The sequence below is a fragment of the Acanthopagrus latus genome, chromosome 13 (assembly GCF_904848185.1).
Source record: "Acanthopagrus latus isolate v.2019 chromosome 13, fAcaLat1.1, whole genome shotgun sequence".
In the NCBI taxonomy this organism is placed as follows: domain Eukaryota; kingdom Metazoa; phylum Chordata; class Actinopteri; order Spariformes; family Sparidae; genus Acanthopagrus; species Acanthopagrus latus.
In genome coordinates, this window is record NC_051051.1 from 11,550,578 (window position 1) to 11,574,191 (window position 23,614).

A 23,614-nucleotide genomic window follows, 5' to 3' on the forward strand; every position below is an offset into this window, starting at 1 on the left:
AGTATTACAACTGTTAACAATACTGCATACAAATGAGTTGTTGTATTTTTTTCTGAGCAGAATCTTAGAGAACACTGGAAAATAATAAATGTGTATTGACTGACATAAAACATTTATGACCAATATTCCAAAGAGCTATTTCAAGCTTTGCCATCTGAATAAAAAAAATGTGTGTGAAAATGCATGATTATTTTTTACATAAATGTAATCTACTAAATAATTTGGATATAGCCATTTGGAGCAGGTGTAGTGATGTTATAGATTGTACTGATGAATATGTGACTAGGAGAAATATCTGACTGTCTTGATTAGTTCTATTAATTGTGCGCACATGTGCTTTTCATGCCGTGACATGTCAAACTGGCTCAGTGCAGTTCTGCAGTTTGGTGTTCAAAATATCATATGTATCATCTTCAAAAAGTAACAAGTTGTCTCACTTAATTATGCTTTTTTTAAAATATATATAATAATCATTTTCATCCCCTTATAATGTTTATATGAACTGGCCACTGAGTTGTTCCGGTTGTTACCACCTCCGTCCACTAGAGGGCGCGGTGCGCTCTGCAGCCCGTCGCCTCGCCGCTCGGTGCTCTCTTACCTCAAACTGATGATGTGTCGTGAAGAAGGCTGTCACTTCCGCGTCGGAGTTGTGTTCAGTTGTGATTGGAAGTTAATGGACAGGGGCTCTTGTCTGGTGCCTGCACCTTTGAAACATTCTGACAAGCTTGTATTTTCTTGTTTATCCTTGGAAGTCTGAGGACCGACGACGAGACACGGAAGCAAAGCCAGGAGAGAGCTAGCTAGCTTTGTAAGCTAGCCACTGTGACCGGTGGTCTGTCAGTGGCTGCAGGGTAACTCATTGGAAATGGATTTCCTCTGTGAAATAGTTCAAGGTTTGGTGGCGTTGGCAGCTCTTGGTTTCATTGTGGTAAGTAGTAATAACCCGGACTCTGTTGTTATTTGTTGTAGCAAGTGTTTGACATCCTTAATGTAAAGCAAAAGCTGTCCAAATTTCCAGTTTTCTATCAACCCCCCTGCTGGATAAGTGGCAATATGGATTTTATTTTCCTGGTTTGTTTTCAATGCATCATGCTTGTGCTCGTGAACTCTTTAGATTCTAACTTATATTCTACTTTTCCCAGAATTTCTCTTCTTCCTTATCATTCTGGGCTCAAAATGTGTTGTTATTACAGTGGAAGTCATCACTTAAATGTTTTAAAATAGCAGCAGGTGTCAGCCTAGAGGTGGGGAACCAAATTCTCCAGTGTAGATAAGTCTAGCTCAGTTTTGATCTAGTAAGAAAAAGAAGAGACATTTGATCTGATTTGTTTCAGTATCACAACAACAATTTAGAATCAGAAACACTGATTCAATTCAACTTGATACTCAGACATTCAAAGACAACGAATAAAAATGAAATGTAGTCAGACAAAATGTTATAAACTTCCAACAAAAAGAAGGTGTAAGGCTTCAAATTGAAGCACAACACAGAATAAAAACACTTAAAGTTCATAAGTTATTCCAAACCAGCATCAAATCACGGTAACAACAAAGACAAAGTGGAAGTTCTAACCTACATTTTTAGTTCAGAGTATGTATCACAAACCATTACATGTTCTATAATACAAAATAAATGGTGTACAAAGCAACTGATCGCAAGAGTAACAAGGGTGGCAATCTTATGTTTCTTTCTTTTCAGGTGGTCGTAATAGCACACGTCACTGCCGGGATGGTGAACCTGACACGCCACGAGAAGGAGAAGTACTTCCTCACCGCCACAGGAGAGAAGCAGCTCTTCCCCAGCCTGCACGACCCTCACTCCAGGGAGCTCTCCGTGGTGATCCCGGCTTACAACGAGGAGCTCCGAAGTGAGTCGGAATGGGGGGGATACCGCAAGATTTGTTAACCCATTTGGGAAATCACTATTTAACTGCATCACACTGCATATCCGCAAGATGCATTTGGAATGTTTTGAGGGGACATTACAAGTCTTTGTTTTAAGGACGTAATGCTTGTTCTGCATGACAAATAGGAACCATTACTTGACAAGAAAAGCACTCCTCCAGTTTGGTTTAAATCCCACAGGTTATAATTGCTAATTTGTGTGTATGACTGTGTTCCATCACAGTGCCAGTGATGTTGGATGAAGCAATGGAGTACTTGGAAAACAGACAGGTAAGTGCTCGAATTGGATTTTAGTCAGAATTTTGTTGTAGTTTGATAAAAGGGACCCAATTCAAAGGGTTTAATGTTTCTGTTCCTCTCATGCCTAAGTCAGTTGTTCTTAAAAAGGCCAGTAGGTGGCAGCATTCAACTTAAAAAGTTCCTGTCCCTAATGATGTTCCTCATGTTTCCTCCCTGCAGAAACAGCATCCTTCTTTTACCTATGAGGTCATTGTGGTTGACGATGGCAGCAAAGACAAAACCACGGAGGTGATCTGTTTACATTTTTGTCTGTTAAAATCTTGCAAACTTTTCCATTATCCGTACAAAACATTTCAAAGCAAATACCAACAGAGGTCTGTCGCGATGTCCTACCAGGTTGCTATGCGGTACAGTAGGAAGTACGGTGCAGACAAATTCCGGGTCCTAACGCTAGTGAGGAACAGAGGGAAAGGAGGAGCTGTGCGGATGGTGAGATGATAGATAACACATTACGGTATGACTGATCACAGCATATTTTGTGATTTAAATTTTTTTTTTTCTTAAAGGGAACTATGAGCTCCAGAGGGAGAGTCATCCTGATGGCGGATGCCGATGGAGCCACAAAGTTTGCTGATATTGACAAAGTGGAGGCTGGACTCAATGACCTCAACCCTAAACCGGTGTGACGGTGTTCACTTTTTCTGTTTTACGCGTGTATTGAGAAACGGTTGTTACAGTAGCGAATGGCACGTCCTAAAACATCCTGTCTGTGCTGTTAGGAGAACATGGCGATCTCCTGTGGTTCCAGAGCTCACCTGGAGCAAGAGTCTGTAGCTCAGGTAACTGTTGTTTTTCTTGTTTGTTTTTTTTTTTTGTCTGTCGTATACCATGACTGTCTAACCACTAAATAACCCCTGTCATGTCTCTGCCACAGCGATCAATGTTTCGCACATTCCTCATGTATGGCTTTCACTTCCTGGTGTGGTTCTTTTGCGTGAGAGGGATCAAGGACACGCAGTGTGGCTTCAAGCTTTTCACACGCGAGGCTGCGCTAAAGACCTTCTCCTCTCTGCACGTAGAGCGATGGTAAGTCTTGATGAAGGCTTTTTCACGTCTTTTGAGTTAAAAGAGTGAATCTGTTGGGGTTAGGGTTATTAACAATGAAACACGCCTCATCTTTCAAAAAATATTTTCGCTGCTTATTTTTCAAGCGTGTGTGATGTGATCGTACTGCCAATAAAGTTGGCAGTTTAAAAAAACCAGCAGACAATCAATTTTTTAAAAAGTTTCTACAAGAAACCACACACAGGTGTTTTCAATTAATAGGTAATTGGACTATAAATCAGGTTGACATAAGGCAGAGGAATACTTAGAATCCAGTGATTCAACATACGGACCAATTAGAATGACAGCAGGGTAAGTGGTCCCGGTGCAACAAGCAGGATAGTGGAGGACAGCGTCAGTCAGTCCTCGCCTCCACAGCACTGAACAGAGGTCCAATCAGGCAAGTAGAAACACCTGCGTGAGTCGCAGATGAGTCTGCAGGGGTGTAAGATTGTGTGACAGAGATCGCTGTATGGCAGGAAGAGTGGATTTTATCACGTTACAAAATGAATGCAGGCTGCAGTTCATGCCCATTCACTGACATTGAGCCATTGTTAACGTTATTGGTCACACATGTGCCTTTCCTGCTTTGAGAAGTCAAAAAGTCTGCTTTAATACAAAAAGGGAGGGGGGGCTCTATTGTTTCAAATTATACACAAGTTGCAGTACTGAAACGGGGATTTCTTAAAAACCTTACATAGTGAAGGTACACAATGTTTTTTTATGATGCAAAAGAAGGCTAACTTGCAATAGAACTTAAAATAAATATAATAATTAATAAAATGTTCCATTTAAATTAGCAGGGATTGACAAATGTGGGGGGTTTTCAAGGCTGATAGTGATTATAAGGAACCAAGGAAACCGATAATCAGTATTTGGAGCTGACATACATTTTCAGTAAAAATTAAAATCCTATATTTGGAGCCCTATATTGTACTTCTTATTCAATTACAACTTTAGTTTCTAGTTACTCTCCTGATTCAGACTATTAAGTGCCGACAGATCAGATTGCTGTGGGCGGAGATGACAGATTGTGACAACAGAGAGAAGGGCTACATGAGAGTATAATTGGCACATCTTAAAATCAATTTTGTCTTAAATCAAGAATTGGACCAAAAACATCTGGAAATGATTAATTTAGGGGAGGAACTATCTAATCAGATAAAAAAATTTGACAGTTTGAAATGGCATGGACACATTTAGATACCAAACTCAGCTCCATTGTGACTGTGATTAGACCGCTGTGTGTTTTTTAAACGGCTTAAAGAAGCTGAATTTGAATGCACCTGTTGAACGTGTGTTGTGCACTCTTGTGTTTCCTCCCACAGGGCCTTTGATGTGGAGCTCCTGTATATCGCCCAGTGTTTTAAAATCCCCATAGCAGAGGTGGCGGTCAACTGGACTGAAATAGAAGGTGCGGTTTTCATGGAATATGTGGACATGTGTCCTCACCACTGTGACACTTATCTGTAGTTCTATAAATATCTCTGTTGGATGTTGTAACAAGTCTGTGATCAGCTGTTTTTATGTATTTTTCAAGTTTCATACTTTCTTTCACTGTGAAATTTGGTTAATAATTGCAGACTGTATGTGTTTCTAGGTGTTCATCTTTGTAGGGTTGTCTCTTTTCCAATTTTATTCCTTTTCTTTGTTCTGCCAGGGTCCAAGCTGGTCCCGTTCTGGAGCTGGCTGCAGATGGGACGAGACCTGGTTTTCATTCGCCTGCGTTACTTCACAGGAGCCTGGAGGTTGCGGTCATCAAACAAGACTGACTAGCCAATCAGACGAGCCCTGGAATCATAGCGACGGCCTATGATTGGGCGGTCAAACCTCTGGATGAGGTGGGATTAAACAACCGTGTCTGAATCACTCACTGTAATCAACAACAGAGTTCAGTATCTCACATCCTTCTCCGATCCAGACGTGGCTGGATGTGAAGTGATGGCACAGTTGACAGTTCTCCACAGTCCTGCCTTGTTTTTTTTTTTTTTAGAATTCAGATTTCGGCTTGCGATGGCCAACGTTACACGCACACTTCTGTTGCCTTGGCTTACAGAACGTCTGTAGGAATGATCCGTGTACTGACTTACTTAGTGTTTATTTTGAGCCAATCAGCTGTAAGCGAGAAAGACGTAGTAGTGAAATGAGGAGGATCTCAGAATCTGTGTCATGATTCTGACCGGTAGAGTGAATGTTGGTGTGTGAGATTTCCAAAAGGGAGGGATTGTTTTTTTTTTTTGAGGAGGAAACGGCCATGGGTCGATCGGCTGGATGACTTGAACCAAAATAAATAAATAAATAAAAAATGCAAATGATTTATGATTTTACCATTTTTAATGACCAACTAATGTAAGGACCAAAAAGATGAAAACAAAGGGGTAGTTTGATGTGGAGAAGTGGAGCTGGATCATGAGTTGATGTTGTTGGAGTTGATGTTATTTTTGATTTACCACCACTGCTGATAAAAGTACATCTGACGGGAAATGTTCATGGATAAGGTAATGTAATCAAGTTTTATTCCTGTTATGTTTAGTCGAGTTCTCCAACTGTTCCCCTCTCCATCTAACAAATCATCTGGGAAAAAAAAGGGACAGGTGGACAAGTTAACAGGTCAACGGCAAACTTAAATATCGGTTTTCAGAGCAGAAGATAACTGATAAAGACAGAGAAAACTTTAAAACAATTAGGTGAAGGGCACACATTGCAAAAATGTAACCATAGAAAATCAAGAAAAACAAAACAAGTTGGTTTTTAAATGGAAACATGCATGTAAGCACACTACTCAACAAAATGTATAACAAAGGACTTGTACTTTTTTTTTTCCTACAAAAAGGTCATATTGTTGATTCAACTTTTCAAAACCTTTTTTGTAAAAATAAATGTTTTTTTGTCAGACAAAACAAGACATTTAATGTTGCCACTTTCATCCTTATTTTATTGTAATGGCCAATTTTCACTGTTTCCTGATAGTTTTATAGAACAAACAGTCAACCGATCAATCAAAAAATGTATCAGATTAGTCTAACAAAAGCGTTAAATGGCACTTGTGAAAGCAGAAGGTACAAAATGCTTAACAGGAGGAAGAAATTCATGAAGACATAGAAAAGCGTTACATAACAATGAGGTCAAGTGTGCAAACCGCAAAATATAAACTTAGAAAATCAAGGAAAAGCTTGAGAAAACAAGTTTTTTTTTTGTTGTTTTTTTTAAGTGTGCATTTGTTTGGCTCCCCTGAGGCTGTCTGAGATCCGAGTGTTCCACCTATGTCTGGAAAAGCCAGAAATGGCTGTATAAAGACCTGAGTCTCCTACCAGCGGACCGAGAGAGAGTGGAGAATATTCAGTTTATTGCTTTTTATGTACATTTCATAATCAATCGTAACATGACAATGAGCATGAGGAGAAGAGCTGAAACTGGAATGATTTCCTGTGTATTCACTGGAGACTTCTTAACCAGTTAGAGAGAGAGAGAGAAACCGAATCTTTAATTTAACGCAGTTTCTTGCAATGTTGCTTGTTTTAAAAAACAAAGCAGGGCTGAATCATCGATTTCTCACGCAGCTCATAAAATTGCATCAGGGACGAGTGTAATCCCAAGAGGTTTGTGCTGTTTGACATTTTTATAGCATCTGAAACTCATGATCTTCTGTCAGTCGGCCTTCCTGTGTCTTCACACAAAGCCTCACCCTGCTCAGTGTCATCTTTCTCCAAGTTCTTTGTATTTTGTTGCTCCCTCCTTAACACAGGATGAATCATCTTAGTCCTAAATTGGGGACCAGGGTCTCTGTCAGAGAGAACTAAACTGGGTATCAAATATTCTTATTAGAAATCTGCAGCATACAGGAAGATCAGGAAGTCCCCTCGTATGGAGGGTGGTTGGGGGATCCGCTGTATGACATCGCGGGCTACGTTATTATCGTGACATCGCCCTTTCCTTGACATGAAAGTGAGCAGTAACCTCCCCCCCCCCCCCGCATTACATTAGTCATCCCCGGACTCGTCCGTTTGCAACCTCACGTGGACATCTTCTTGGAATGAGCATGTTTGCGGTCTGCGCAAACGAAGTTCTTGGTGGTGCTGTTTTGTTATGCAAGCCTGAGGTCTGGGGGGGGGTTCGTGCTGATGCGGATGTCTCTGAGGCCTCCCGGAGCCCCGGGGAGCGCATCCTGTTTGTGCATCGCCCTGCCTGCCTGCCTGCCTGCCTGCCTGTCTGTCTGCTGCCAGACAAGACACAGAGAGCCAGTGAATCATAACGTGGCTGCTCCTCTCAGGTTTCAGGGACTGCGGTGACAAGGTGACAAAGCAAGAGATTTACACGAGGAAGCCCTTTTATTTATTGCTACACATGACTCCCCGTGTTTATTTATTCACGTATTTCTTTACAGGTGAAGAAATAATTAATATCAGTCATAATTTGAATGTGCTCTTGTGCTCAATAAACCCTCTCCGGCTTCCTAGGGGTCCCCAGACCAGGGTTTGGAAATCAGTGGCCCTTAATAGAGAAAACGCCTATTAGTGGTGCGTTGTGATGATACACCTGGTGGATGTTCAGGGTGGAGGAGGAGGGTGGGGTGGGGGGGAATCATGATGTTTTCGACACGAATCCCCCCCCTCCTCCCCGGTGGTTTCACTTCGTGTCTGGAGTATTGTTACGTTCCGCAGCAGTTGCTGTAAACTGAAAATGTCAAACTTGTAGACTCACTGTCGCCAGCCGGGCTTGCGTCATTAACTGGACCAGGCACGGCACTCCCAATGAAGGATCGTGTCCATCCGCAATGAAAAAGATCACCACCACCACCCCAACAATAGATAATGAATGCGCTTCGATCCACGGAGGAGGGGAAAAGCCACAAAACGTGATTTAAGAAAACGATTCGCTTGAGTTCGTGGTGGAGGACGTCAGCGGTCCTCCGCCGCCTCACATCTATTTTTACTGGCATGTTTGTTTTAGGCTACAGGTGCGATGTGCGTGCGCGTGTGTGCGCACGTTCACAATGAAGTTATAAAAGCCGAAGAGTTACTTAATGGCAGCTTTGACTATATCCTGCTTGGAACTGCTGTATAACTTCACACACGAGTATAAAAAAACTAAACAATTATTGATTTAGAAGAAATTTAAACCGAGTTCCTCAACACGCCATTGGCAAACAAAAAAAGAAAGGTGTGAAGACAAAGGACAACTCATTAAATGTCACCGCCATCATCAGTGCACTTGTTAATATTTTTATACAATTTCAGGTCAGTTTTGATTAAAAACACATGAAGAAGCCAGTGTGAGGACAGCTGTCCTGTAGGGATGTCATGTCAGTCACACCTGTTGTCCTTTTTGGAACTTTTTGTCTCCCTGCTCTCCATTGGTTAGGGCCAGCCCTGCCACCGCTATCGCGCGAGGACGGAGGGAGACCGGGCATCAGCGGCTCAGGTGGGACGCGTGCATGCACGCACGCCCACGCGCGTACTCGCATGCTGCTGCTGCTGCTGCTGCGGGGCCTGGATCTGAAAATCCTGGGAAAAGTTCCAGGCGGGGGGAAGGCGGAGGGATCTTACAGGCAGGCGCTGCGGTTCCAGCCAGGCTGACGCCGCCGAGGCTGTGTGGCGCTCAGTCGGCTGGGGCTGCTGGAGGAACGGAGGCTCCGGGCGCTGCAGACCTGCGTCAAGATGGCCGCTCACTGCCGAGACACAGCCGGATCACACCGCGGCCGCTCCTTCACAATAAAAGCAGGGATTTAATACGTTTGAAACTGAGCTGAACGTTTGAAAAATAAATATATAAGTGACTCAATAATTACATTATTATTAGATGCAACAAAATAAATACATTTGACAATAAATGTAGGAATACTTTATCTATAAAATGTTACTCTGTAGATATATAATGTAAGAATACAGATTACTCTAAATGAGTATCGGGATGTTTTACTTTTTCAACTGGTTGTTTGTTCTGTGACATATCTGGATTTTTATTTCGTGATTTGTCAATATTTTTTGTCCCTTTCATTTGACTTTAATTGCACGCCAATGCTTGTTCATATATGTACCCTTATCCCAACATCCCAAACTCATTTTCAGTAGTGAAATATATCAATTATAAAAAGTAGTGGTGTGTTTATTATATTGTTACTCTAGTTATTCTAATGATAGTTATTCTAAAAGTTTGGTTTTTTTTTATTAAATCTTGCGCTTATTCATAAAGCTAAATGTGTCCATCAATTATAACACTAATTAAATTGGTCCACAAAAGTCGAAAAACCTATCTAGTTTTCCTTTTAGTCTTCTATATTTGCTCAATATTTGATATCATACCAAACGTTTAATTAATGGCAACAACTTATGACAAGACTTCTTAATATCGCAAGGCGTGCGTCGCCAACACTGGTGTTATTTTGAAACGTGCAACGGGATGCTGGTTCCTGCCGAAGCTGACTTGACGCTTCAATGTCAACACACGCTCAGACACAATCCACACACACACAGACACACACACACTGACACACAAACACACCTTCGCTGCCTCGCTGTGTGCTGGCCTCAACTTCTACAGACAGGGGAAGCCTCCACGCGCACAGGACGGGTCTGCGGCGCACTTGTCGTCACAACAGAGGTGAGAACACAAACAGGTCGTGTTTATTTACAGAAAGTGACATTGGCGTTGTTTATGTCTTCTGTTTTTGTGGATTTAAATATTTAAGATAACTGCTGATAAATACTGGTAATGATGTGTTGACTGGCCACTTCCTGCGGATGAATCACTGCTTTATTATCATTATGTCCTGGAGTTTCGACTCATTTAATGTTAAAGCTGAGTATTGATCAGTGATCAATATATTCCCTGAGCCTAAATGTAAGAATATTCAACAGCCCCACTCCCTGCAGTTCTCTTTTATTCACTCCGTGCACTTCACTGACGTTGAACTTCTAACTTGGCACTGACACGCTGTCAGACTATGATAATGATGTTTTTGACGCTTCTGATGTCACACCGCACCTTTTTGAAAAAGGTGCGCTGTTAGAGCAGATCCAGGAACCCGTAGCGACACCGCGGCCCCTCGTCCTGCAGTCGGTAGTGAAAGGGAAGCTGGCGTGTTTACTTTTTTTTTTTTTGGGAAGGGGTGTCCTGGTGATAAAGCATTAGGTAATTAGCCTATCTGAGCCTGCAGACTGAGTGACGCCATGCGGGCTCCATAAAAGCAGCAGACTGATGCCGCATCGAGCTTGTTGCGCTTTTTTTTTTTCTGCTGTCATTGTAAACCCTCAGCTGTCTGGAAAACCGCTGTCGGCATGGGACACGGTGTGGTTACGCTGATTCACCCTGCTGCTTGTAACCTGCATGTATTTTTATTTGATTTATTTTTATTTTTTTAATTTAACAAGAAACTCTTATGGAGTTCTGTTCAGAGTGATGAGATCTTGGACACATCTTGTCTACCACATGGGTCAGACGTGATACTCTTGCTTCTGCTGCCGAGATTAAAAAAAAAACAACAAAAAAAACATTAGATCATCATAATAAACTTCATTTTGAGTGACAGATCATACCGCACTGTTTGAATGGCAGAGGATCCGCTTGAGTGATTTGTCAGAAAGAGGCTGCTGGACTCCATGCTGTGTGATTTGGAACAGGCACGCTGCCTAAAAATATAGTGGAATAGTCTAAATAGTTTCTGGATGGACAGAAAGAGACAAACACAAAAACAAGGAGAGCTGCCTCGCTCTCTCTCTCTTTCTCTCTTTCTTTCTTTCTTTCTGCCTCTGTCTGTCTGCCTCCCTCCCTCCCTCCCTCCCCTCCTGTCCTGTGATGTGTTCTGGCCAGACAGTATGGCTCCTGGGCGTCAGTGGCATGATCATAGAATCAGAGGCCAGAAAGGACATTCCTCATTGTTGGTGAATCTAGAAATGAGCTTTGGCCATCTTCGCCCCGGCTCTTTTTCTGAAAAAACACTCTGGGTGCATGCTTGATTTTCTCCCCACAGTAGAATAATAACCTTGTTCGGGGCTTGTGGGGAGAGATCGGTTTTGGGTCTCTGTATCAGTGTCCTCCTGCTGATACTGCCTCATTATCATAGAATTCCACCTCTAATGCCCAAATTGCTTAATGTGAGAGTGGATTTGTATTTTTTTTTTCACTCCACACCAGCTTATCACCACAGCACCGCAGTGACTGTGGTTGAATGCCACTCCACCATTAAACCCTGAGCTCTTTCTGAACTTTTTCCTCCCCACCAGGCATCTGTTTCAGTTAAATTAGCGCCTAATACTGTCTCTCACTTCTCTTGCCAGATGATTGAAACTCGACCTGGATCTGTGACTGAGTGAGGAATAACCTTCCCTGCAGGAGGCTGCCGGATCCCTTCTGTGCCAGCACACAGACAGGATTTAGGTGTTTGCGCTGCTCTGGCGGGAGCTCAACTCCTCCACCGGAGCTGCTCGGAAGCGACAGCGGAACACACACACAAAACTGTTTACACAGACTCATCACACTACCTCTTTTTATCCTTACCTCTGTCCTGGCTTTTCTTGTGATTTGCTGTCCTCGGGGGAGCTCTGAATCCCCCTTTTTACAGCGCCCATCAGCTCATCTCGCCGCCCATTTACCCATCTCATAATGAACTCCTCTGCCTCCATCACGTCCCTGTTCTCCTTCACCAGCCCGGCGGTGAAGCGCCTGCTCGGCTGGAAACAAGGGGACGAGGAGGAGAAGTGGGCGGAAAAGGCCGTGGACTCTCTGGTGAAGAAACTGAAGAAGAAGAAAGGGGCGATGGAGGAGCTGGAGAGAGCCCTCAGCTGTCCTGGGCAGCCCAGTGAGTATCACGGCATCAAACACAGTGGTTGTGTAATCTAGTGGGTCCAAACTCATCCAGGGGGGTCACTAGATACACCTTGGGGGGTCGGGGGGGCCTTACCGATATCAACGCTCGATATTGGCCTATTACAGATATATCGGTAGTGGCGTTTATGTTGATATTAGCTGATCTGAAAACTGTTTTGTTTTTTAAAAGATCACAGTGCAAAAAAAACAGTGCTTGGGTGATTTACAGGCATTTAATTATGTAAAATATCTTTCATCCGTTACATAAGTGTTTCATATCCACATTTGAGGGGACAATGTGCATATATCAACTGTTGTGCTGATATCAGGTTAGAAAAAAGCAACACAATGATGAAATGTTTCTGACTAAAATGCATTTGATGTATAATTATTTGCTTGGTTCTTTTGAAAACCTGACACTGTTACCATGGGCCCACAACTGGGGGGGAATCAGTCTTTGGTTGACTCATGACACAATATAGGATGAGGGGTTCAGCGTACTGCTTTATTATGGGGGTCAGAGGTCAACTCTCGTGATAAAGAGGATGATTTATGGCTGTAAAGGTAAAGATATCATGTCACAAAAACACTTTGGTAGAAATTAAATAGGGTTAGGGTTATTAAATGTTTGTAAGTATCAAACGTACATCCATCCATCCATCCATCCATCATCTGTACACATTATATGTACGCCGCTTAATCCTCTGCAGGGTCGCGGGGGGGCTGGAGCCTATCCCAGCTGACTTAGGGCGAAGGCAGGGGACACCCTGGACAGGTCGCCAGTCTATCGCAGGGCTACACATAGAGACGAACAACCACACTCTCATTCACACCTACGGACAATTTAGAATGATCAATTAACCTCAGTATGTTTTTGGACTGTGGGAGGAAGCCGGAGTACCCGGTGAAAACCCACGCTTGCACAGGGAGTCAAACGTACAAGCAAAACTAAATGAAACATATTTTAACATGGTTTTAAATACTGTTTACTAAGGCAGAGTGAAGTCAAGTTTTAGTAAACAAAAGAAAACAGAAACACAGAAATAAATCCTAAAAGACAAAGTGACCACGTGAGCCAAATGTAGCGGTGTAAAAAAAAATACAGCGTTTGCCTCCGAAATATTATAGTATTGAAATATAAAGTAGAAGAGCATTTGAATATTAGAACATGGAGATACTCATGTTAATAACAAGCACTTATAAGTTGTACTCAGTTACATTCCATTACTGCCTGTGAGGTCGAAAGTTTGATGTAACAGATGCTGTTTGTCAGTGACTTCTTGCACACAGCCAAGAAAAACCTCAACTACCAGTAGATTGAGCGGCTCTGGGAAAAAATAAGACATAAAGACACAATAAAAAGCAATTGGATTGGATGGACACGCTGGTGGTTACTGTTGCTGCCGTGTCTTGTTGTTTGCTGTCACGTTTTCCTACTTGTTACTTTGTTTTGTGATTTGCACTTGGCGGCCACCGCATGTTCTTACGTTCTGCAGACTTCCCTTTTTAAAAGTGCAGGAGAGGGAGGCCGTAATTGTAGTAGAGATACTTTTCATGCGAAGACAAGTGCTGATTTATGTCCAACCGCCTTGGTAACGAGTATCTATCAGTCCGATTATGGCTTCGGACGACAGTAGTATGAACACTGTTCCTGCTGTTTTATTAAAATCCTACAGGCAAGTGCGTGACGATTCCGCGGTCTCTGGACGGGAGGCTGCAGGTGTCCCACAGGAAGGGTCTGCCCCATGTCATCTACTGCAGGGTGTGGCGCTGGCCCGACCTGCAGTCCCACCACGAGCTGAAGGCCCTGGAGTGCTGCGAGTTCCCCTTCGGCTCCAAGCAGAAGGACATCTGCGTCAACCCGTACCACTACAGGCGCGTGGAGACTCCAGGTACACCGCGTCTTCTCAATGTGCTGTTACAAAAACTAATCTTGTTGTAGAATTCTAACGTCATGACAGTGAAGTTTTTGCAGGGCTCTGTGACAGTGATCGAATACAGCGTTCGTGTGCCAAAAGCAGTAATTTGATCTTTTTACAACAGCATCTTCCATCCTTTCTCTTCCCGCCCAGTGCTGCCGCCGGTGCTGGTCCCGCGTCACAGCGAGTTCAACCCTCAGCACAGCCTCCTGGCAAAGTTCCGCAACGCCTCCCTGCACAACGAGCCCCTGATGCCCCAGAACGCCACCTACCCAGACTCCTTCCCTCCGCTGCCCTGCTCCACCTTCTCCTCCTCCCCTTCCTCCTCCCTCGCCCAGTCTCCCACCTCACAGAGTTACCCCAGCTCCCCAAACAGCTCCGCGGAGCCCGGCAGTCCGTATCACATCACAGGTAAGGGATCAGATTCGGCCCGGTCGATACCGTTCATATGTGCAGTTGCTGCCCGTCTTTAAGCGTCAGAGTCACAGAAGCTCAAATCGTTTTTCCCCCTTTCATCCGCTTTATCCAGCCGAGACTCCCCCACCTCCGTACAGCATGATGGAGAGCAGCCCTCCAGAGGACGTGAAGCCCAGCAACTCCACAGAAACCCTCAAACTCACACTCTCAGCTCCACACAGAGGTAAGTTGAACAAATCAGAAATACTCAGTAAGTGCACTTGAACATTAGTGCTTATTATACTGTTTGTACAAAGGTATCTTTTCCTTAATGTATCTGGTAATACTTAAGTATCAAAATAAATACAATACGGTAGAATATTTAATCCAGGATCTGTTACTTGGTCTAGAGTCATCTCAAGTCACGTTCAACTTGATTTGGCAAGAAAAATAAATGACTTAAAACCCAACCTGGACTGGAGACACAAAGACACAAATGACTTGTCTGTGTTCATTTTATGTTTTTGGTTTAGTTTTTTTATTTAGTTTTGTCGTTTTAGTTTTTCCAATTTAAATTGTATTAACTGACAAAAAAACAAAACTTTCCTATCATACACATGAAAAAAACTGCATTATACTGTTCTGAGAAGTCAGTTTTTATTTTAAAAAAATATAGAAAAAAAATTCCATACAAATTGATATTAATATATTTTGGCCTTTAAGTAGCCTCAGTATGGGTTAACTTTGTTGGGCCAGTTGTTAAATAGCCACAAACGGGTACATTTTTAACTGGTTTACATAATTTGGCAAATAAAATCATTAGTAGACAGACACTGATGTCTTGTGTTTTATCTTTATAAAGATCGAAAGCAGCTTCGAAGATCGCAAAAGATCGAAGGGACTTGACTTGCCTTCACTAACGACACGACTTGTATAAATGCCTTGAGACTTATTAAGGGCTTGCGTCGCGTGTGTTGTACTAATACCTTGTCCTTTCTCCTTACGAAGTCAAACACAACCCGTGACTCGCCCCAAGTGAAAATGACTCTGGACTTGCTTGGGTGTCACACAAAATAACTCGACTCACGTGTCTGTCGTTTAGATTTACGGCCCGTGTGTTACGAGGAACCGGAGTACTGGTGTTCGGTGGCCTACTACGAGCTCAACAACCGGGTCGGGGAGACTTTCCACGCGTCGTCCCGCAGCGTCCTGGTGGACGGCTTCACGGACCCATCCAACAACAAGAACCGCTTCTGCCTCGGCCTGCTGTCCAACGTCAACCGCAACTCCACCATCGAGCACACGCGCAGGCACATAGGCAAAGGTATGTAGGGTTGAGAGCGGCAATGCCCAACGTGTGCATGTGCATATGTCTATGTAATAATAATAATGATAATAATAAACCTTATTTATATATCGCTCATCTTATTAATGTCACAAAGTGATTTACAGAAGGACATAAAGCAAGGCAAGTCAGACTGATCGATAAAATGAGAATGGCCAAAGGACACGAGCGTGGAGGAAGTAAAGACGATAAAATGAAAGAGATCAAATAAATCAGAATAAAGACATCTGTGTATCGCAAAAAGGCCAATCAGGGAGGAAACAGCAGGGCTCCATCTGTGACTAATAGCGGGTCGGTGAATCAGAGATAATTAGGAGCAAGACCTTGTAAAGCTTTGGAAGAAAGTGCTCACTTCAAGACGAGCAGTGTGTGAAACCTGACGGGCCAAATATACTTTCTCATGGTACGAGGACACTAGACAGACTGTCTTTGTTGGACTGACATCAAGTGCTGCTGGGTGACAGTAAGCCGTGTACAGTGAGGATGCGTTCGAGGGTTTGAGGGAACTCGGTCCCCAATTCACAGACGCTGCTCAGACATTCTTAATTAACAAGCGTAAATGTTTCCCTCTGGCAGATGAACAAGAAGAACGCGGCCTTTGTTCGCATACAATGAGCCAACTGTACATGTATATTTTTGATGATATGTTTGCGATACTTGTCTTCTTGGCTTACAAAGAGCTGTTTTTATGCTCTTTTGACATGTTGTGACATTTCAAGCTTTTTGCACCACCGCGGTGGTCATGTTGCAATTTTAGAATGTCGGCATTAAAAGTACTGTACTGGCTGTAATAGCCACATAAACATTGACATTTTTTTAAATGTATGAAACAGTGCACGTTTTTCTTAATGAATGTTGGTTAGTTTTGTTTGGTTTTTTTTCTTTCTTGTTTTAAAGGAAAGTCAAATTTGTCTATCAATTAAGGCATGATTGTAATGTGTAGTCACTTGTCTCAACAGTATCCACAACAGATTTTATGTTTTCACTGAAAAAAATTCTGTGGGGGCCTGCCACTTACAAAATAAAGTCGTTATATATATGTTGGTAATCTGACAAATTGTTATCATGTTGCTGCTTCCTGATGGATCACCATGGAAATTTGGGCCATATGTGCAGAAAAAAACATATTGGATCATCTGTTTCCATTACAACAGCTATGTTAGCATTTATCTACTTCCTAGCCAACATTCAAATTCATTGTAAAATAGCAACACACACCTTGGGCACATTTATGGTAATATTAACTAGGAACTGGGAGAATGCTAATGGGATCTCAAATATGTTGTTTTACCTCGAGATCTGGCCCACATTCCCTCCAGATTTACACTATCCATCATCTTTTCAGTCGTTGGATCAATTTGGAAGCAGCGAAATGATAGAAATATATCAGATTCCCAACTTTTACATACGACTTGCAACCTGAAACACAGCAGTGTAGCGGTTGATCTCGACTGTATCATTGATTTTCCTCAGGTTTACACCTGTACTACGTGGGCGGCGAGGTGTACGCCGAGTGCCTGAGCGACAGCAGCATCTTCGTCCAGAGCCGCAACTGCAACTTCCAGCACGGCTTCCACGCCACCACCGTGTGCAAGATCCCGAGCGGCTGCAGCCTCAAGATCTTCAACAACCAGCTGTTCGCCCAGCTGCTCGCCCAGTCCGTCAACCACGGCTTCGAGGTCGTCTACGAGCTCACCAAGATGTGCACCATCCGCATGAGCTTCGTCAAGGTACCGAGCCGCCTTTTCAAATCAAGCATCAGATCCGTTGGATGTCCAGTCACAGCTGCTATTATTCTGACCTCGACGTGCCGTTGAGTCAGATCTCGCACAAACTGGGATCGTACTTGATTGTTCAGCACCCATTAATTAGAATGGTTAACTGAATTGCTGAGATTTATGTCTCCTCTCCTCAGGGCTGGGGTGCCGAATACCACCGTCAAGACGTGACCAGCACCCCCTGCTGGATCGAGGTACATCTGCACGGGCCCCTGCAGTGGCTGGACAAGGTCCTCACACAGATGGGCTCCCCGCACAACCCCATTTCTTCGGTGTCCTAACAAGAGCACACACTTCAGAGTGAGCGCGCTCACACAGGTAGTCGTAGATTCTGTATATTCTGCTGCGTCCAGGGTTTTCTGTCCTATGGTCTCGTGACATCTCAGACAAACTGCATACAGCTGTGTCACATAAGGAAAGACTGAATTGTATGTGGATAATTTACAGCTTGTGTAGTTCAATAATCCAAGATAAAGCATTTTATCTGCTCTCTGCATTTTCATTTGGGACATTAATCTGCACTCCAAGACAAGAAAAAAAATGGATATATTTATAGGTACTCAAAAGACTTGTTTTATGTGTTGTAAATGTTATTATGGTAGTATGTACTGTATTTCCATGTAATGTGTGACTTGGTGTACTGGTTGCTTTCTACTTGTTCAATTAAAGGTTTTTGTCTTTAACTGTCAACATGTTTTCCTCCTTATGCATTCAGTATTAACACACGCATACACACACAGTCTGAGATATTTCTCAGTGTTAATGTTATCATTTTACTCTCATATTCACAGCAGGGCATTCGCACACTTCCCAACTTTAAAACACAGCAACAACAAAACAGTACATGATTTCTTCTTCCGAAACCGACCAGCTAACATGACCAATATTCATTCCACCAAACTGACATTCGGATTTATTTTCATACAGGGATAGAAAAAGTGTTAAAAAGAAATTCTGGAGGCCCCACTTGACTGAGAAGAGGCTGCAGACATGCATTACACAACTGTCATGTGGAATCAATACATGTTAAGGAAGAGAAAACATTAAATAAAAAGAAGATTATCAGTTATTGGATGGGGTCTGTATCGGCTCCAAAAGATCCATATCAGTCGGGCACAATGCTAAACATGAAAACAATGTTGGCTTCCATTCAGGATATTAGATTTCCTAAACAGCACCAGGCATGGTTTGATCTCACAGTCAGTCTGCTCCTTCAGGAATTCACACACTTGAGGGATTTAGATCAGTTCAACCTTCTTTAGTCCACCAGCCTCACCGCACTTTCGAAAACATCCCTTGATTACCGGGTTATTCTTTCCGCAGCATGTCTGTTTGTCTGTCTGTCCGTCCCTCTGTCTGGCTGGCTGGGGAAATTCATGTTTACAGTGCGCAGTTGCTATCCATTTACGCAGTAAGCACCAGTGTTTTCTTCAGGATTCTCTTATTCATCACAAACACATCTACCAGCGGGCGTCAGCAGCCCTGGAACTGCTGCTGTGATTGGCTGCGGCCCTGTGCAGCCAGGAGCTGCTGCTGCTGCTGCAGGAAGCTGATCACCTCTGGACTCCTCAGCAGGGACTGAAAGACACACACACACACACACACACACACACACACACACACACACACACACACACACACACACACATTTTCAGAGTACTGAAATAGCACAGAGCCTACTTGTCTTTTTTCTGCTTTTTTTAATTGCAAGTTCTCTGTAATTTAAAAACTGATGCCTCCCAGTCTGAGTGGAAGGACACAACACAAAAGTTACTTTGCAGATGCATGAAAGTAATTCAACCCAGCGGATCTGAACAGCACGGTTAACACTTCCAGAGATCCTTTATTGAATTGTTTGGGAAGAGGGGTTACTCTGGACAGATTTCAGAAAAACAAACTCGAAACTAACTGAATGTCTTCCATCTTCGTTTATTGTTGAATCTCTGAAGGGAGGTATTTTTTGTTTAACTCTGGAATCTTTGCTTTTGGAAAATATTATTTGAACTTGCTTAAGTCTACCGAAGGCCTTCAGGATATATCCAAGCTGTTGTTGTGAAATACCCAATGTAAGTGACAGCCAGGGCTTAAAAGTGATGGCATGTATATCTTCAAAGATCCAGATTTTATAGTCTAACAGCCTAAAATCAATAGTCCAAATGGAATAGTGGATTTGGAGAATGGTGACACAGTATCTTTTAAAGTCAGGGATATTTTTCTGACACAGCTTGAGGAACCTAAAAAAGAAGCGAGGGTCACTACTTCACTGAATCTTCCTTCGGGACCAGACTGTGGTGCCGGCTGTATCAAAGACAACAGGAGATCGAACTGAGAAACACACTAAATCCCAACATTTCTACATCGTATGACTTCTGATGAAAAAAAAAGGCCTCCAGAAAAATAAAGAACACACTTCAGAGAGGAGGTTAACCACTGATTTCCACCCCTCAAATGATAATACTGTGATCAAACGAGGCAGGTCTAACTGATTTCCACTGATGAGACTGCAATTATAGCAAGAACAGGAGCCTTTCCTAGCATTGTGAGAAAAAGAAAAAATAAAATCAGTGGTTAACCTTCATCTGTCTGTGGTTCACCTCCGTCTGAGGTGCAGTCTGTCATTTGCTGGAGGTTTTACTTCATCAGAAGTCAAACGACGTAGATGTGTTGGGTTGAAGGAGGATGTTTCTCCATCATCTCCCACTGACTCTCATCTCCCAACACCAGCTGTCACCATGGTTTGGCCCCCAAGTGTGATCCGGAGACATAATGACACCTTCCTTCTGCTTTAGAAGAGGATGATTTGTGCTGTGTTTTCTTCTACTTCACCACCAAATAATACCTGTAGTTTGCATCATAACTCACCAGTCTTTTCTGGTTCAGGACCTGCTCTATCAGCGAGGGTCTGGCCGGCCGGTCCCCCATGGCACCCAGACGCTGTTTGTTCACAGACACTGGCCTCTCCTCTGAATTTTCCTGATTTACACACACACAGAGAAAAAGGCATAAACAAGCAATTAACTGGAGGGGAGTTGTGTTTGTTTTGTGGTTCAGTGAAGTCTGGAGAAATAACGGGCAGGGAGCCACATTAGCCAGTAAGTTCAGCCCCTTGTTACACCCCTCCGAATTCCTTTCTACCCAGTCATCTGCACGTAGACAGGGGCTGTAGAAGGGCTGAGGACACATCACGACTGGATCAGATGAATACCTCTGAGTATGAAAGCCACCATGAAGGTTAATCTTACATCGAGTTTGCCACTGGACATGGCCTGGTCGCTCTTCTTCTTCTTGTACTTGTCCTTGTACATCTTGTTGCGGTGCTTCTTGCACATCCAGGGCTTCCTCTGCTTGGCCACCTGCGTCGAGGTCTCCGTGCACCCCTCATAGGTGCACTGCTTGGGAGCGTTGTCGCCCTCCGACGCCTCCTCGTCGTTGAGCTCCTCCGGGCTGGCGGCGCCGTCTCTGGGATCCGAGGTGTCCAGGACGTCGCTCTCCTCGTCCGGGTCGTCCGCGTCGTACGAGGAGGCGTTGTGGTCCGGTTCGTGCGGCGTCGTCACATTCCTACTGTCAACCACCCCGCTCTTACTCACGTAGTACCTTTGTCCGTCTTTAGTGAGCAGCAGGGTCGAGTCTTTGTCTTTGCTCGCCGATACCGAGTTGTCATCTTCGCTCATGGTTGGGGTGTAGCAGCGATAAGCTAGTGAGGCTAACGTCAGCTAGCTAGCTAGCAAGCATCCCCTTTCGCTGTCAGCTCACGTCAGCGAGCTCAGTTAGCCAACACGGCTACTAGCTGACATTCGCCCAGTTACTGTCTTTTAGTGAATGCCAAGAAGTGGGATATAAATCTAAGGATTTTTCCGCCGGCTACAATGATACTTGCATGGGTCTGCTGTAGCCTGACGCTGCTCGCCTTTCGCACCACTGCTGAAGTTGACATCCGATTCACAGCTTCTTGTTTGGAACTTCCCGGTCCACCTTAAAAGTGTCACACCCCCTGTAGGTGGCGCTGTTCAGTCATGTCCCAGTCGGTTCATGGACTGGAAGTAGTATGTGGAATATGAAATGAGAATGATTAACGCAATTAAACGGCCCATAATTGGATAATTTTAGCTCTAGCATTTTTTTGTTATTTGTTATAGTATTTTAAAGAGTATTTCGCCACTCTGGAATAATGTGGCCCAGGTTTGACTATGTCAGTACAGTGGTTTTTGAGCTGGAACTGGTCTTATCTGCCTCAAAAACGCATTGAAATTGAAAATTGGCTCTTTTTCTTTTTTCCTTCTTTTCTGCATTTTCACAAAAAGGTTTTCAGATGAATTGGAGGTAAATGCTACAGTAAAAACAAATACAAGTATATTAGAGTATTGGTTTCACGAGACTTGCTTTAAAACACTGAGCAGGTAGGGAGGAACAGAATTGAGACTGAAAATCAATTTATTATGAGCAGGGACAACATTTAGGATTGCAAACCAATTATAGACCGTTTCTCTGTATTATTCATTGTCATGTCATCGTCAACATATTTTCTACTTTAAGTCCGTGAACCGGCGTGAACACGACTGAAAAGCGCCATCTAAAGGCGGTTTGCCACTTTTAAGGTGGACTGGAAAATTCGAATAAGAATCTGTGAACTAGATGTCAACTTAAGCCGTCGTGCTGTTCTTCTTCGCCATGTGTTCCATGTGTTAGAACGACCCCTAGTGGCCAAAATATCAAATTATATTATATTATATTATATTATATTATATTATATTATATTATATTATATTATATTATATTATATTATATTATATTATATTCCAATCCATTACATTATATGATATTATATTGGGCCAAATTCCTTGTTTGTGTACACATACTTAGCCAATAAAACAGATCAGATTAAATTAGATTTTATCATTCAATTAAATATTGTAATTTTTACTCATTCATTCATTCATTTGCGATCGACTAAAAGCAAGCACTGATCATTAAAAAAAAACATCCCGAACGTAATACATGAATTCATAGAAATATATGTATAATTTACTTTTAACTGTACATTTGCTATTTAAGTACAAGTTTTGCCATAGAATTACTTTTGGCACAGATACTTTTTTTTTTTTTACTGAAGTAACATTTTTGATAGCTTTACTTTTACTGTAAAAATACTATTATATTATATTATATTATATTATATTATATTATATTGCAATTAGCGATGCACAATAAATATCGGTCCAATATTTGGAATTGTATCTGTTATATCAGCATACATTTGGTATAAACCATAGTTGATAAATGGCGCTAATAATATGAAGCCATTTTGCTTTGATTGACAAGTGCCTGTTGCCACACATTTTTGCAATCCATCAGTAAAAACAGGGAAGAAGAAGAAGAAGAAGAAGAAGGCCGTTTTGGGGCTAATGATGTTAATCTGCTGCAGTGCTGAAAACATCTATACCTTGCATCCCTTCTTGTATCATATTGTATTACATGATATTGATGAGGTTTAATTATTCCTACTATTAACCAATAGTCAATACCAACTGGCGGTTAAGGACGTGGTCAAATGGCTTGCTTGTTCTTCCGGCTCATCGAACTAACAGCGGCCTCTGCTGAAAGGACACTAAAATGACAGTATGATTTTCCGAAAGTGCAACATCTGAGAGAGCTGAAAGAAAGATGGACAGCTCTTGTGGAAGAAGAGATACTTTGCAGATCCCAAAGTGTCACCAGAAAATGTTCGTCCCCACTTGGTATAGTGTTCCTGTGGGTAAGAATAGCAATAAAGTGTCAAGGTTCTGGGAACATGGCTGGGGAGAGATCATAGGGAGATTGCAGAGACAGCTGTCTGGAGCTGGTATTTGCTCTGCAACAGGCATAAAGGTGTGACACACTCAGTTCCTTATATTCTTTTTCTTCATTAAACTTGCATACTTTCCCTCGAAAGGGGAATAGGGCACAAGGGGAAGGCACATTTTACTTATCTGTTTTAAACCCGTCCATCATAATTCTAACTTTCTCACTGCTTATCTTATGATCTAACAGTTTTCTTATGTAACTGTGGTGATGCTGTAATCAAACTGCACAGCCAAACTCTGAAGCTCACTTTAGTCCACCACACCACGTGTACGCCGAATTTC

General features: G+C 42.8%; 3 protein-coding genes across 3 annotated transcripts; 2 read left to right on the top strand and 1 right to left on the bottom strand.

The window, feature by feature from the left end:
• Positions 1 to 597: 597 nt before the first annotated feature.
• Positions 598 to 6,154, top strand: alg5 (ALG5 dolichyl-phosphate beta-glucosyltransferase). The gene is made up of 10 exons (XM_037120686.1): positions 598 to 928; positions 1,700 to 1,868; positions 2,129 to 2,175; positions 2,365 to 2,433; positions 2,542 to 2,634; positions 2,712 to 2,825; positions 2,925 to 2,984; positions 3,080 to 3,231; positions 4,578 to 4,663; positions 4,910 to 6,154. Exons 1-10 carry the CDS (start codon positions 866 to 868, stop codon positions 5,023 to 5,025), a joined length of 969 nt encoding a protein of 322 aa, XP_036976581.1. The 5' UTR covers positions 598 to 865; the 3' UTR covers positions 5,026 to 6,154.
• Positions 6,155 to 9,654: 3,500 nt separating this feature from the next.
• On the top strand, positions 9,655 to 18,182 carry smad9 (SMAD family member 9). Its single transcript, XM_037119806.1, has 8 exons — positions 9,655 to 9,849; positions 11,526 to 12,046; positions 13,731 to 13,946; positions 14,127 to 14,384; positions 14,503 to 14,613; positions 15,472 to 15,693; positions 17,188 to 17,444; positions 17,630 to 18,182. Exons 2-8 carry the CDS (start codon positions 11,851 to 11,853, stop codon positions 17,771 to 17,773), a joined length of 1,404 nt encoding a protein of 467 aa, XP_036975701.1. The 5' UTR covers positions 9,655 to 9,849; positions 11,526 to 11,850; the 3' UTR covers positions 17,774 to 18,182.
• Positions 18,183 to 18,241: 59 nt separating this feature from the next.
• On the bottom strand, positions 18,242 to 21,476 carry LOC119031377 (regulatory factor X-associated protein). The gene is made up of 3 exons (XM_037119807.1): positions 20,735 to 21,476; positions 20,355 to 20,465; positions 18,242 to 19,070 (listed from the first exon to the last, which is right to left on the bottom strand). Exons 1-3 carry the CDS (start codon positions 21,161 to 21,163, stop codon positions 18,966 to 18,968), a joined length of 645 nt encoding a protein of 214 aa, XP_036975702.1. The 5' UTR covers positions 21,164 to 21,476; the 3' UTR covers positions 18,242 to 18,965.
• Positions 21,477 to 23,614: the final 2,138 nt, after the last annotated feature.

Coding starts and splice junctions, on each gene's coding strand:
- alg5 (XM_037120686.1), top strand. CDS start 866: ATGGATTTCCTCTGTGAAATAGTTCAAGGTTTGGTGGCGTTGGCAGCT. Junction 2,176..2,364: donor AGTACTTGGAAAACAGACAG/GTAAGTGCTCGA, acceptor TCCTCCCTGCAG/AAACAGCATCCTTCTTTTAC. Junction 3,232..4,577: donor TCTCTGCACGTAGAGCGATG/GTAAGTCTTGAT, acceptor TTCCTCCCACAG/GGCCTTTGATGTGGAGCTCC.
- smad9 (XM_037119806.1), top strand. CDS start 11,851: ATGAACTCCTCTGCCTCCATCACGTCCCTGTTCTCCTTCACCAGCCCG. Junction 12,047..13,730: donor CAGCTGTCCTGGGCAGCCCA/GTGAGTATCACG, acceptor AAAATCCTACAG/GCAAGTGCGTGACGATTCCG. Junction 15,694..17,187: donor GCGCAGGCACATAGGCAAAG/GTATGTAGGGTT, acceptor GATTTTCCTCAG/GTTTACACCTGTACTACGTG.
- LOC119031377 (XM_037119807.1), bottom strand. CDS start 21,163: ATGAGCGAAGATGACAACTCGGTATCGGCGAGCAAAGACAAAGACTCG. Junction 20,466..20,734: donor TGTCCAGTGGCAAACTCGAT/GTAAGATTAACC, acceptor TGTGTAAATCAG/GAAAATTCAGAGGAGAGGCC. Junction 19,071..20,354: donor TCCTGAACCAGAAAAGACTG/GTGAGTTATGAT, acceptor TGTGTCTTTCAG/TCCCTGCTGAGGAGTCCAGA.